A 15,312-nucleotide genomic window follows, 5' to 3' on the forward strand; every position below is an offset into this window, starting at 1 on the left:
ATTTCATCTGCCAATCTTTTATGGCATAGAGATTTAATATCATATATCTTAATGTTCAATTCAATTCTGTATGAGTTTAATTGGGTTGTTTCTAAATAAGATTTTAATGAAAAGAACTTTGAATGTTTCTGTTTATGTGACAGTTTGACTGTATTTTATGATCAATCAGACTTTTTTTTACTTATGTTTTTTTTTTCTAAATAGTCAGGTAGATATTGTTAAGCTGGGTAAAAAACAATATCTAATATTTTATTTGTAATTGTACATTCCAATTGAAATTCAAATGTGCATGTTTAAATCATGATATAACAGAAATTAATTATTTTTGTATGAAACTTTAGTAATGATCATATCACACTCATCAACCACAGCATTACCATGAATACTATTTTCATGTTTATTGGGGCCATAAATATTATTTTGATATTCAGTTTGCTTGTTTATAATCTTGTATACTTTTATTTGTTTTTGCATCTATATACTCTACAAGAATACGAAAACCAGGGCAGTTGTCTGAAGTACAGAATTCTTTTTAAGAAGCAGTCTTTATAAATTCAGACAAGAGTTGATTCATGCATGTCAAAAACTCACCGAATTCCCGTTATTATCTGATTAGTTACAGATCACATGACTAGTCTTAGTTTTTCATTTGGTTGTTGCACTTTAAGATAATATAGATTGTGTATGAAATTAAGTAGCATTCTTGTAAGAATCATGCAATTTCTATAATATGTGATACACCTCAAAAAAGGCTGCACATTTTTATTTTTGTTTGTAAATTGTTTTGTAGGTCTATTTGATGAAATGTATTATCATTCGTTCCAATCTGCCTGCTGATAGGAGATGATCCACTTTGAATATCCAATAGTTTCTAGTGTATTTTAGTATCATTTACAGAGTTAACTTTGTTAATTTCGATTTCTACAGTACATTCTTCATAATTTTTATCTGTTAAGAGCATGGTTATATGCTACATGTTAACTTCTGTTTACTGTAACATTTTAAACAAATTATCAAAATAAAAACATGTGGGCTTTCCAACCATGAATCACATTTTGCATGAATCTTATCTAGAGTGCTACTTAACACTTTGCAAGGGTTATGCTATTTGTTATTTAATTTTAATGGGAAAATGAAGGCATGGTTTTCTCAAAAATAAAGTATAGAAAAGACTATCTTTCATAAAAGAGAGCAGTTATTGACAGAAAAAAAACTTAGATTGTTTGGTGTTTTTTTTTCTGCTCCATGAATCACATCTACCATTGGCAGTGTTTGAAATTTATATGGATTGGTAATTAAATCTTGCTTACATAATGAGTGAGTGATTTTGATGAAGAGAAAATTTAAAAACAGCATCTCTATGAAATAATTGTTGATTTAATTTCTTATTGATTTCCACTTTGGAAAGAGAAAATTTTTTTTTCCTTTTTCATATTTTAACATATATATATTTATATGTAATGTCATATTGACCAGTATTCTAGAATTTTAAGTTTGCAGAGTGACGTATAGAGCCTATTGTATAACCTTTTTTAAGAAACTATTCATTCAAAGTGCCATATATATATCCATTGCTATAAATTCTACTCAATGTTAGCTGTTCAAAATCTGTTTTGTTCTATAAAATGACTGAGATTTAATAATGAAAGCTTCAAATCAAATCTTTAAAATAAGCTTTATGTCTAGTGCCAAGTAGTAGTAGATAAATTCTTCACTGCACATTTTATTAATAGGATAATTAATTGGAAAGAGTGAAAAACCAACTTATGATCATGGGTGCCAAAGGTCGCCTAGATTTAATGAGTGGGCGGAACTTTTAGTTATTCACAATAACCAATTGATTATCTTATTTATAATATAGATTTCTATATTTTGTTGCATAGATTTTCAGCATGGATTTTAAATTTTGTGTACAGCAGATTGATATTCTTGTTAAGACATTTGGCAGGAGAAAGTCTGAGAGTGAAATTACTTAATTTATTTTACGGTGTGAATTTTCAAACTTTATTACACTGGGAACATTCGATAAAACACAACTATCTGTATGATAATACTAAATTAGTTGTCCTTATTCTTCAAAAATGTTTTAGGTTATATTTAAGGAGTTAGACCTTAGGTAAGGGACACAACTGTTACAAATCATTGGAATGTTTTGGTTTTTTTTCAGCATTTTACATCAATCTCATGTAAGCATCAAAGTAACTTGGATTGATTTCATTCTGTTACAAACGAAAGGCTTTGGTTAAATTGAATATATTACAAATATATCACTGATTTCAAGAGTTATGTCCCTTACCCTAAGTGTACCTCCTTAAATGGCACATTTTTTGTAATTTTGAATTTCATTTTTGCACTTTATTACTTGTATATTTTGCCATGGAAAGTGGTTTATGAAGATAAGTTAGGTTTGTTGATTATTTTTTATGTGTTTCATATTTTGTTGAAGATTTATTTATACTTATGTTGAATTTGTTTTTGAACTGTTTAATTTTATATGCACAACATTGTGTTTTTTGTTATACATGTTCACCTTACCATTACTTGGATTTCTATCAGTTTTATCTTCTTGTACTTTCTTCTTTAGCCAACCTTATATACATTTAAGTATTTTTTTTTGGCAAAATCATGACTATATATTGTACACTGGAGGTATTTTGATGTTTTTTGTAATTGTAATATAATTTTTGTCTGTGTGTAGTTATTGATGACGAACATAATTTCTGGTACAAGTTTTTGCAATTATTTGATCGGTGGAAAAATAGAAAAAAAGAAGTAACTCTCCTTTTAAGAACCTATGATCATGTATACTTCTAGTATTTATTTTCAAATGTGCCTTTCAGTACACTGGAAAAAATGATTATAATAAATGGATATGTTGACTGTGTTATGTCGTCACTTTTGTTTTAATTTGAAATACTGTTTTACTTGGTTACATTTTTGTTGGCAACCAGAATATGATATCTTATCCTTTCAGCTTATACTTATTGCAGTTTTGCTATGCTGAATACTTTAGATAGTTTTGGTCAGAGAAGAACTTCCAAGACCAATTTATGTTCAAAAGATATGAAAAGATATGCATAAAAAAAAAATTAGGTCGAAGATTTAATATTACTATTCTCTTCATTCCCCTAAAAAACAATGATTTGCCCAAGCTGTAGTAATATAGAAATATCAAAAGAAGACAGAATTCAAATCGAGGTATGTAGTTACCTCATGTAGGCTTATTGAAGTAATTTTTGTTTTGTTTTATGCGTATTGTCGGCCAAAAAAGACTTTCCTTAAACCTCATTTTTAAGTCCTGCCATTTTTTAATTGTGCAATAAAATAGTTATAAACCAAAGGTGTAATTGATATATGGTACTGAAACACTTAAAAGATACATTTAATTTTTTTTTTTTTCAAATTAATTATATTATTTTTCGATTATAATTTTTTAATTATAATGTTAATTTAGATAATCTAATTTTTTCAATTTTATTTCATAATTTAGGCAATTTACTCATATATTGTGCATATCCGTTGCTGGTGACCTGGTTCTATATTTTAGTGATCCTAGGGTCACTTATAATATTGACCAGGGAACTAGATTACTGAAAAACTATGCCTTAAATCATTTCATGAAAGTGTTCATATACTGGTAAACATATGTTAAAAAAATATTCAAGATGGAAATTATTGAAAGTGTGATACATTGTACACTTCTCAAAGTTTAGATTTCCATTGGCTTAGATATACTGGAAACTTCTGTCTAAATAGAATCTCTTTCAGACTGAGGGATTTGTTTGGTTTTATGCATGGTTTAAATTAGTTCAAAACTATGGTTACTGAAAATAAGGGACTGTCAAAGATGTCTGTTTTATTCAGGATTTCAGGTTTGGTTTAGACAGGTCTCACTGTATTAATAGGCCCTTTAAGTGATTTTTATTGTGTTCATTTCCTTTGAAATGCTCTATATCAGAAGACAATATTCTTTGTCCCCTGCAGCTACGCAGAAAGGGACATAGAAATACTAGTGTTTGTCCATCCGGTCACACTTGTAGACGCAACTCCTCAGAAACTACTCAATGGGTTTTGTTCAAATTTTGTATGATTGTTAGTCAGCATTTGCAGTTTATCATATTGCGCTGCCATTATGATTTTACAAATTTTACAGGGACTTTTGCACTTTAACTTTTTTGCAGCAATGGGGGGCATATGGGTACAAGGTTATACATTGCCTATAGTAAATAAGAATATTTCCCCTTACATTTTTGTAAGCATCAATTGAACACCAATTTCACCATACCTGTTAATCTTCAACATCTTTTATGACCACTAAAGGGTGTTTTGTCATTTTTTTGTGCAAAAATATTGAAGTATCACCTAATCTGAATATGAGAATAAGGAGTTATGTATTTTATATAATATAGTATAATTGAAGAAAAAGCTATGGCACATATAGGCCTGGTATCTATTTCTGTATATGTGGCTGTTAATAATTAAAAAGACTATGCACATATAGTCCTGGTGTCTATTTAAGAAATAAATCACTGAAACTCCATTTTGTCATTGTTTTACCCTGATAATAGAGAGGGGTTAAATAATGACATAAATGGCAACCCGTAGGTGAAACAATAATGAGATGGACTACTTTATTCATATTTTTGAATAGACACGGCTTATATGTTGAATGAAATGTTGGTCATGTTTTTATCACTTTATTACCATGGCTGTGATCTAAAGAGCTTTGAAACATGTCATATTAGATTTCTGTATATACAGCTGTAAATGATATAATTAAATAGACATCAGGACTTTTTCAAAATTTGTGAGAACTAGTTCAGAAGGAAATTAAGTGAAACATTTGTACAACTTTCTTTTATTAGAATTTTTGTTACTGGTGGGTAATCAAAAGATTGGTTATTTAGAAATAAAATACTATTTTCTGTGTTGAATTTTTTCATTCATTTATTTATATGCTTGTCTTTAAAAAAAATACAAAAATCATGTTTCCTGCACAACAATATTTCATTTCCATGACAACTGATCAATGCAGATTTTCCTTTTTCTTCTGACCACGATTTAGGTATTTGAGGAAATTTACATTTGTTATAAAGCTTTATATTGTATTATGAAGCTAGTTAAGTCATAATCAGATATGTTGTTTGTAGGCTATTAAAAACCTAAATGCTAATCCTTGAATTATCTCCCCTTTCAAGGTTCTTTACATGATTTATGATACCCAACCATTCAATAAAGTATTGAATAGTTTATAAAGAGTATAGCTAAAGTGTACACAGACAGACAGACAGTCATAATAATTCCTATATTCCTTCCTACTTGTTTGCATGGGAAATAACAAGTCTTTCCAATAGAAGGTAATTGACTGCTAGATCATATTACCCAATACATATCCACATCCTCTAATATGAAATATTTGTAATGGGGCAAATTTTGCATGTCTCATACAGTTTAATCAAATGATCCAAAATTGATAAGTAGAAAAGGCAAATCCACTTGACCTGTTCTGAATCCTCAAAACGATAAAAACAATTATGTCTTCCATCCTATTAAAACACAGCATATAAGTAAAACACTAAATATATTGCATTTATATACGTGTATTTGATTTAAAATTAAGTGACAAATAAATTATCTACAAGCTTTTGTAAAGATGATGACATTAAAGCAACAATCTTACAATTGATGTTTTGGTTTTTTTTATTCCAGTACATTTGTATCTACATCACAAGCATATTATCTGGAAATATTTACAACTTGCATGACTTACCTCCCCTTTTTAAAGAATTTTTTTAATACATAAAAAAAAATAGTTATTTGTTTTTTTTTGTAATGATGAAAATGCAGAAAAAAATGTTTCTCGTGGAAATGGATGTCCATATTTTGCAATAAGTTCCAATAATGTTTTATGATAAGTGATCTCCCTTGTTCGATACTGACATGATACATTTAGCCTTAATCCCCACCCTTTTCAAGCTGTCAAATGTTCAATGTAGATAACATGTTGAATATTACCAAAGTCGATTCAGAAATAAGTTCCAACAATGATATTTACAAAAAATATAAAGCTACATTGAATCTGCTGTCACACATATCTAGCAGTGCATTTTTCTAAAACATGGGATAGAGCTAAGTCTGTAGCATCATTACACTGTATGTCTACATGAACACCAACTAGTTTTTGTTTAAGGGCTTTGACACTGCAGCTGTAGATCATTTTCTGTCTCACTGGGACTGATATTGGGCACCTGAAATAGAATCAAGAGATTCAGTAAACAGGCATTTTTAATACCTTGCTGAGTAGAAGCTTTTTTAATAAAAAAGGAATGTTTCAAAACCATTGAAGGCAGCATATACAATTTCCTGAAATCTTACTACCAGTATAAAAGTTTTTGCCCAAAATGAGTGGTTGGGATTGAAAAATGTCAATTCAAAACAGTATGTGGAAGAAAAAAAAACAATCTTTCATAATCTATCCACATAAAATATGACTTTTTGGTTGACCTGAGAGAGCATTGTAAATAACCCTCTGGGTATAAGAGTTTTTCCTTATTCAGGAAAGAATAAAGAATGATCTCTAATATTTTTGTGAAGGCTTTTATACTTATACTGTGGTAAGAATGGGGTTGAAAAAAATTGATACAGCATTAAATTTGTAGACATTAACATAATTGAAAAAAAAATGAGAACTTTATTAACTGGAGCCTATAGACAGGCGCGTAGCTGCCGTTAGGCAAAAAAGCTTTTGCCTGCACTTCATTTTGCCAATTTTTTGTTTTTTGTTTTTTTGGGGGGGGGGATAAAATACATCCAGGAGAGGCATAAATGATGCTCTAAAACACTATCTCCGCGGAGCTTCGGGACCTGCCGTAATTTTCCCTACACTTCAATTTGGCCTCAGCTACGCGCCTGATAGACAACATCTTAACCTATCAAACTTTCAGATGCATCATCCAGTTTTAAAGTATGCCATAACTACAGTATACTGATTTGGCGCAGGCTCAATTTTTGCCTCACCTACATTGTCATGTGACAAGCTATGTACAACAGATTATTTTTTAGTAAAATTGGCTTTTTATCAATTTAATCTCTGCAACACTATGCAGTAAAATTACCCATATGTTATTCTATTTTATTGAAGTGGTGCTCTGGTGTATCATAAACTCATTATAATGTTTTGATAATAAAAAGGAGGTAATTACGACAATCATTTCATCTAGCTACAGGAATTTTCTCTCATTTACAGATAGTGTGCATATTTAGATAAAGTATTAGTTCACGGTGGTTTCGAGTCCGGTGTTGCATAATTACATTCTTGGTACCCGCTCCCGAATTCTTAATCCTTACCTCTACTCCCAAAAACAGGCACAGTGTCGGATTCCCGTATTTATTGCAAGCTTTGTCGTTTTCATGTGTTAAATTGACAAAAAGGGCAAATAATGTCCTAGCACCCCCTTTTTCTGAAGAACTTAGGATTACACCCCCATCTTTTCAAAGTGTCTGGATCTGGTCCTGAGACATATAAGGACCCGCAATCGAATTAAGTCTTCTATTTACTAGTCTGAATTTCCTCTTTATTTGAATTTTATTTGATAGCTCAGGTTGGGCAATATCCAGATAAAATGGAAGAGGGTTACAGCGTCGGGAGGAAATTTTATCGAGGAAAGTTGCCCTAAAGACCTTGGAAGTTCCCGAGGATGATGAAAGTTGCCCTAAAGATCTTGTAAGTCCCGATGATGATGAAAATTTCCCTTAAGACCTTGCAAGTTCCCGAGGATGATGCAAGTTGCCTTAAAGTCCTTGTAAGTGCAGAACAAACGGGACTTACCATAGGAAGAATGCTAATTTTGAGCTATGAATGTCATTACATGAGTATTTTACATCGAAAAGACCATATCTACACTGTCCTTTTTTTTCAGCTTCCAATAATCTATTTACAAAATCTTGATATGTTTTATCTGAAAATAGAAAAGAAAATTGCTCAAACAGCCTGGAAATTATGAGATAAGTTATCTTTTGATGGTCTGATAGCAGAAGCATTGGTGATATGTATCCGCTAAATATTAATTACAACGTGCCATTATCTGGATTTTTTTTTTTTTGTTTTTTGTTTGGGGGGGGGTATACTTTCTACATTCGTCTTATTTTTATTTTTGTCTTCTTTTTCATGTCGATAAACTATCACGAACTTACCCAGCAACCATTTACTTCCGAGAGAACATCATGCTTTTTATATTTTATTTACTCGTGCCATTCCTTATCAAGTAAGCCTTTGGTTTATTTAGCCCATATTATACCTTGGCAACAATCACTTATTTAACGGATTCTCAATCTATAGTAATAATATCTATTACAAATAATCTGGACACACGAAACTAAAATATACAGTCGCCAGCCAAAAACTCCTAGACAAAACAACTGGTTAACAACCATGAATATCGACACGCAAACCTTTACCGCACAACATGAAGCCGATTAATATCAGAGCAACTTAACATCAAATATTGAACATATAGAGGACCATAGAGCCAAATCACGCCTTTTGAATGTGATTTTGGCAACATTTTCCTATAATCTATTGTATTTTTTTCTCTTTGAACTTTCTAAATTTTGCCGAATCTCTTGAAAGCTTGAGAGCCCTGTTATGTGCATAAATAACCTGTTAAACTGTTATAAAAATATGATATACAAATAACCACACCAACGTTAACAATGCTAAGAATTCTAGGAATCATCTTTTGTGGCTGGCAGCCAAAATCATAACTTAAATAAATAACACTTCGATTCTGGGAAGATAGTTTGTTCAATGAGACATACCGATCGTCTATCGTCACCGCAAAGTGGAAACAGTAGGCAACCAGTCACTAATGAGAAACAAAAATGATAAGAGTGTAGAAGAAATTGATAAAAGTAAACTTGACGTTTGCTTCGCCAATCAAGGTACTAACAAGCCTAAAGGTACTCATCTGAGTGATGGTACGCCTGCTATATATCGAATGGGAAACCGATTTATTTTCGTATTCAATTATTTGTTAAAGAAAAGACGTTCCACAACAAAGCAAACGGACTTCTGTTGTCATTTCGATATTTTACGATTAAACCTTAAACCAGAAATGATAAGGATAGCTTAATGCCTTCGAATTTTAAGCGAAATGCGTCTATGTGCCTTAACAACTAAAACTAGAGACTATAACTATAAAAAAAACAGTTACTTATATACATAATGCAATGATTGACCGTTGCTATCACAAAGCTTTGACATCCAGATGTGGTTTTGAAGCTTGAGTATGATTGACTTCAACTGCACAGGATAAAATCAGGGCTAATAGAAACAGACCCATATCTTTTATTCGTCTCATCAGTATGACCTATCGCTATAATATTCTCGGTGCTGATTCCAACTATAATTAATTCACCGATAATACACGCATTTATGTTATCCAAAGTTCGGTAGAAATACTGATAACTGGAACATGGCAATGAAATAAACAGACTTCTTAAACTACTGTGGTCCTTTAATTCATACTTATCAAAATGTTGGGGTTGTTTTAAATCTTGTTTGAATTTGTGAGTAATGTAAGGTTGCAACAGTTTCAATCAAAAGTTGGAATTTTAGTTTGTGGTTTACCATGAAAATTGCCACCCCATGAAATATTTTTTTCTTGCAAGAGAATGTGTAATGATCTTACTTAATCCGGCTTTTTCATCCACAATAATTCTTTTCATGTCATCTGATAGTCTGTAAATGACATATCGCCACTTGTGACCTAATTTGATTTCGTCAAATGATCGTATACAGTCATCACAAACGGTCACTCCAGATGCCTGCAAGAAATTAAGTCATACAGTCACCTCAAACAGCCACTCTAGAGGCTTGCAAGTTATAAGTCACACACTAATCACGAACAGTCACTCGAGATTCCTGCAATTGAAAAAAAAAACATGCAATCAGTGCAGTCACCCCTAAGTTTGTTAATAAAAATCATTCAAGCTTCTCAAACAGTCACTACACAGGCACAAGTGACCAATGTCTTGTAGTCTTCTGAAACAGCCAACTATCATCCGCGAAACCTACAAATAAACAAAGTAATACACACATTTGGAATAGTAGCTTGAGTGGCTCACACAACCAATCAAAACACAGTAATTCTAGGTGCCAACAAATAAAATAACAGCAAGATTCGGCATTTTTTCCTTTATTATTGAAAAAAAAAAGAATTATGATTTTTGTTCAAAAACCCTTCCAATCAGTAGGAATTACTTGTTTACAGTGCCTGCAGAAAAAAAGGAAAACGCTCGACACTATTGTTTTTTAGACTGTGTTGTGTGTTTGCCTCTTTTTCGTGTATATGAGTGAGTGAGTGTGTGTGTGGTTCTATGTTCATTGGATGGTTTTACAAGTAGTTCCCATTACCATTATATTCAGCAATGGATTGGCGAATAACCAGTCTGTAATTGAGATAGATTTTTATCTGTCATCACTAGAATCTGCATCAAGTCTGATATTAATAAAATTAGTATACTATTGATACGGCGAGATATCAGCTGAATAGTTTTATTTGTAACAACCAGAAATTAAAATAAAGGACTAACAATTCGATAGTTTCGAAAATAAATCTTTGACAGTGACTTATGGGTCCGATTTTCCTGTACAGAAAGTGTTTCCGTATTGACTTACAATATAATGCATAACAAATGATTGGGAAGAGGGTACTAATAAATCCCCCTAACAAAAGCAGCCCGCCTTTATAGAGGCATTCATTTTCACATAGGCATTGTTTAGCTCTAGTTATTTGGTTTAAAACTTATAAAGTTTTACTTGACCTGCACTAACAAGGCAATCTCTTAGTAATTTTATAAAACTTTTCGGACAGAGTTTATTCATAATTTTAAACTATAAATTTTAATATTTGTATATCAGTTCTACGATAATTTCGAAAATTTCTAGAAATCTATGTTAGCCGTGAAGTTATATGAATCGATGGTCTTTTAACCATTTATATTTTCAATGTACGTTACAAAATGTAAAACTTACCGGGCCAGCATTGTTAAAATCAACATATCTTTTAATTTCTCCCATTTTACGAAATGATACAATTACACCAAGTTTACAACAATGTTCTTAATACATTCCACATGTGTAAAATCTAATATATAAAAATGTATTGATCAGAACACTACAAATAGCTCAGATATATATAACACTGCATTGAATAATCCTATACGTTTCTTTTTGCAAGTGACTCAGAAAGTTTTCTTTTCTATACGCGTGCACTACACGCGCGTCATAGATTCTCTAATATTAGAAGGAAGAGCAAATATATTGTCTAGTATAATTACTCAAACGAGAGGAGCGTATAATATTATTAGATGTTTAGTAATTATAGTGATTAATAGAAGAAGAAAGTGTGTGTGTTTAAGATTTTTATATCATGATGCAAGCAATGTACCCTTTCTGAAGTCACAATGATCGCTAGGAGAATTATTCTGGTTTCCCGATATATGATTAGTCAGTGAACATGTCTGTCGGTCTGTAATTTCTCTCTTCCACTCTGTTCTCTAAAATACTATCTATATTACTTTATGAAATCTATGTACCTTCCATCAGGGTTATGTTGGTTATCACATGAAACAAATGAAGGGATGGTAACCACATATACTAGTACATGGACTCCATAAGTTCAAAAACCAGGACAAAGCCTGTAAAGAATGAGGTGTTAGATCGATCATATAGACTTATTGTCGTAAAGAAGTCCCGTATTAAACTCTATTCAACATTAAAAAAAAAGCATTTACATAATCGACACAGACACTTAATTTGCCCAGTTTTTAGTGGAGTCCGAGTTGCATTCCATTCAGTGGTTAAGAGAGGGTATCCCCGTGTAACAATATTCATAAATACTTAAGTCCATGTTTAGCTATGTGTAACCTGGCAAATGACTTTGGATGATTTTTTTTTTAAATATAAGGTTTAGAATGAAAATATGTAATAAAGAATATAAAGAAAATTTCATTCAAATGCATTCGTTGGTGTATGAGGTGTAACGGATAAGAGAGGTGGGTATCCCCTCTGCGTAACAGTTGGAAATACTGACGAAATGAAGTACGGGTGGAAGGAGGGACACCCTTATCACCTTATAACCTCCACCTAGCAGCTTGAGGTATATTAATTAATTATGAATATGAAATGCCATCTTCATTGATAGGGTAACATCTTTTTAGATTATTTGCATTACATATACCATAATTGTTCTTTTTGGGTATGATAATCTTTAAAAAAAAAATCAGGTCCATGTAGGATTTCCGGGTAAATATACACGATTACTAAAAAAAGGGAAGAAACCACGTGGAAGAAACAAGGCTTCAGAAATACAGGATCCATACTTACCATATCTAAGAGTTATTCCCATGTCAGACGTCAATGTTAACGAGAGTGTAATGGCTTAATGACCCGAGATTCAGCGGAATCTGGACACTTGACCACAGGCACATGCGTTCTCAATTACTTACACGACGTAGAGAAACAGAAGATCATAATATATATGATGTCATAAAAATGTAGAATCAATTAGTATGAAGATGATACACCCATAGATAAACCGATTCAGATAAGTGTTACAAAATGCCATAGTAAGGTGCACGTCAGGGTTTTAAGGTTGTGGCCATTTTAACTAATGCCCCAGAAACTCAACGGGTTTGGCATATATTCGGTGTATATGTCCATAAATTCTGTAGGTGCAAAATTCGTAATAGTCAAGGGTGTTCAAAACTCCCATTAATATTCATTATCAATCAAATTAATAGAAAAAAGAGCGTTTCACAAAGTCATAAATATTTAGTCATCGCAAACTGATGGTCTGTGATGGACATGGGTGGACTTTTTGTTTAAACAAGACGACTTTATTCTTAGAACGTTATAACTAGAAAATGAGGCCGTCGCCAGTTAATCAGACTGACCCGTACTATTTTAGGCTACATTACTTTTCACCAATTTTAGATTTTTTTTTTTTTTTTGGTTTCTACGTTTCCGCATTTCCTGCATCTACCTGTAATTTACGTTTCCGCATTGTACATGTAATTTAACTGTGTAATATATAGAATAAAGCAGCCAGTTTAAGTGAAGTTTATCGAAGTAGGAAAATGACTTGCACACTTGCATTCTCACATACATCGCAGATAAAAGAATGCTTACAATGAATTTTTGAGAAGCACCGAGTTCGAAATTTGCTGACTATGACCTGAAGTGCTAATGATGCTTTATCCAACTAGTATTTTGTCAGCTCCATATGACAGAGATACTAAGAGAACCACTAACGGGCCACTAACGGGCCGAGGCGTTTCACAGTCACCATAATGCACACTTTTACGCATCTCATCCAAGCATTTTGTCCTCTTTGATGTTCTTCTTAAATTACACATACAAACATGTATTACTTCTTACATAAAAATAAGAATATTACATTTAGATGCACCAACTAGAAAAAGTGAACTGGAAGAACTATTTACGCTATAAAAAGTTTATTGCGGGTGAACTATGTAGGGTGGAGTTTGTTGCGGATGAACTATGTAGGATGGAGTTAAACCTGTTGGCTACAAATATGCAACGAGAATAGATAATATGTTTATAGTCAGCTTCTATTGTCAAACTAACTTTTAAAAAATAAAAAAATAAAAAGTTTATAATTGTCGTATAAATATATTTATATAAACCATAATGCGAAAAAAAATAAGGTATGAAATATGCAGTTAACGTAATACAGTGCTCTTTTATTTCAACACTAACACAAATCAACGTAAACGAGCCCCTGTGTACCAGAGGGAAGAAACGTCAAAAAAAGTATTCCTATCTGATCATAAATACGTGTTTTTCAAAAAGATACTCACATCTTTTATTACTACCGTTCTTTAATCCTATGTACGGGTTTTGACGGAAATTCGCGAGATCGATCGTATCATTTTCTTCTGTGTCCGACAGATGCTCTGAAGGACGCCATTGAGTTCTGTTTTTGGCTGACAAATTCTCACTACTTCCCCTTATGAAAATTTCTTTTTGTATCGTTTCATTTACTTCGGTGTTTCTTACAAGGTCAATATCTTGTACGTCGGAAATGTAACTAAACGAATCACGTTCAATACCAGAATGATCAAGCGCTTCCCAATCCCTTTCTCTTGAATTTTCCACATTTTCACGCGTTTTAATCTCTTGTAAGTACTCGCAAATGAAAGTTTTTTCTTTAAATTTTCCTTCTTCCGCAAGTTCTGATGCCATTTTTACAAATTTAGCGGCAAGATGAGAATTTACTTTTATATCATAAAGGCGTCCACGTGCCATAAAGTAAAACATTCTCCTGCGCTTATCCATTGAGTTGGTTTGGGGTCCAAACACGGCAAGAATTTCTTCAGCTTTCACAATACCGAACTTGGTAACGGTACAGTTTGGGATTATTGTCGCTTTCTTTCCTATTCCTAAAATGCAGTTCGCCATTCTCAAGAGAAACATACGGGTCCATATCAATCTGATCCCTTCTTCTTCCCCTCCAAGACATTGAATTCCAACCTCTGCCATTTGAAGAACACGTTCTCGGAGTAATTCATCCGGGTTTAGTTCGAACTTCCACAACTGAACACAAACATCACAGTATGCCATATTAGCCAGTTCTAAACATGGAGTCATGAATGATGAACAGGTTTTAGCTTTCGTTATATGGTTGTCTGCCGTTTCAAAGTCTTTTCTGATTGCGTATGCATTTGCTAGTCTTCCATGTAGAATTACATCTGTAATATTTGTATTACTTGTCTTTGGAATAATCTAAGTTCGCTAAATAGCAGATCATCAGAGAGTTCAGTGTTGAATGTTATGGCATGGGCATCTATTTCAACACTTAAGACAGCCCCAATTTTGTCCCCTATTACATATTGTTTGTCACTGTTCCTTTCCATCTCCAGTAATCTATTTAGGTCCATTGCAAATTTACGGAGACGTACCAGGGGATTATCAAAGTCTGCGTTCCATACCATTCTTTTAAGTAGTTTGAAAAAATGTTGAACTTTTCTCCGATTTGAAGTGTCATATCGGCAAACGCGAGTAACGGTTTTGCTGGACCGTATCACTTGCTCAAGAATCATCCTAGAAATACTAGTATATCCGGTCTCCCACAAGGCATTTGTCAATGTTCTTAATGAACAGATTTTTGGTATTTCTTCTATGAAATATTCACAAAGTTTACGGTTAGATGATCGTAAAGTACGTGACCTTTCTAACATTCCATGGTAGAAGTTTTCATCCGCCATTTTTTTCCTGTAAAGATATTC

The 15,312-nt window shown here is 32.5% G+C and overlaps 1 protein-coding gene across 3 annotated transcripts; it reads right to left on the bottom strand.

Moving 5' to 3' along the window:
- Positions 1-5,584: 5,584 nt before the first annotated feature.
- LOC148625065 (actophorin-like) lies at positions 5,585-14,814 on the bottom strand. 3 transcript variants are annotated; one of them, XR_015919845.1, is made up of 4 exons: positions 13,885-14,814; positions 9,690-9,825; positions 7,829-7,958; positions 5,585-6,248 (listed from the first exon to the last, which is right to left on the bottom strand). XR_015919845.1 is itself a non-coding variant. In XM_088568305.1 (4 exons), exons 1-4 carry the CDS (start codon positions 12,389-12,391, stop codon positions 6,086-6,088), a joined length of 432 nt encoding a protein of 143 aa, XP_088424431.1. In that variant the 5' UTR covers positions 12,392-12,544; the 3' UTR covers positions 5,585-6,085. The 3 variants fall into 3 exon arrangements, 2 of the variants coding, with proteins under 2 accessions (XP_088424431.1, XP_088424430.1); XM_088568305.1 differs by lacking the exon at positions 13,885-14,814 and adding an exon at positions 12,389-12,544; XM_088568304.1 differs by lacking the exon at positions 13,885-14,814 and adding an exon at positions 11,036-11,265.
- Positions 14,815-15,312: the final 498 nt, after the last annotated feature.

Source organism: Perna viridis, chromosome 2 (assembly GCF_037379345.1).
Source record: "Perna viridis isolate PV_CMFRI_1.1 ecotype Kerala chromosome 2, ASM3737934v1, whole genome shotgun sequence".
In the NCBI taxonomy this organism is placed as follows: Eukaryota; Metazoa; Mollusca; class Bivalvia; order Mytilida; family Mytilidae; genus Perna; species Perna viridis.

Bases quoted from the DNA above. Each gene is read 5' to 3' on its own strand.
- LOC148625065 (XM_088568304.1), bottom strand. From the start codon at position 11,080: ATGGGAGAAATTAAAAGATATGTTGATTTTAACAATGCTGGCCCG. The intron at 9,826-11,035 runs GTAAGTTTTACA...AATTTCTTGCAG, and splicing joins ATTTTAACAATGCTGGCCCG to GCATCTGGAGTGACCGTTTG. The intron at 6,249-7,828 runs GTAAGTCCCGTT...ATTCTATTTCAG, and splicing joins AAATTAGCATTCTTCCTATG to GTGCCCAATATCAGTCCCAG.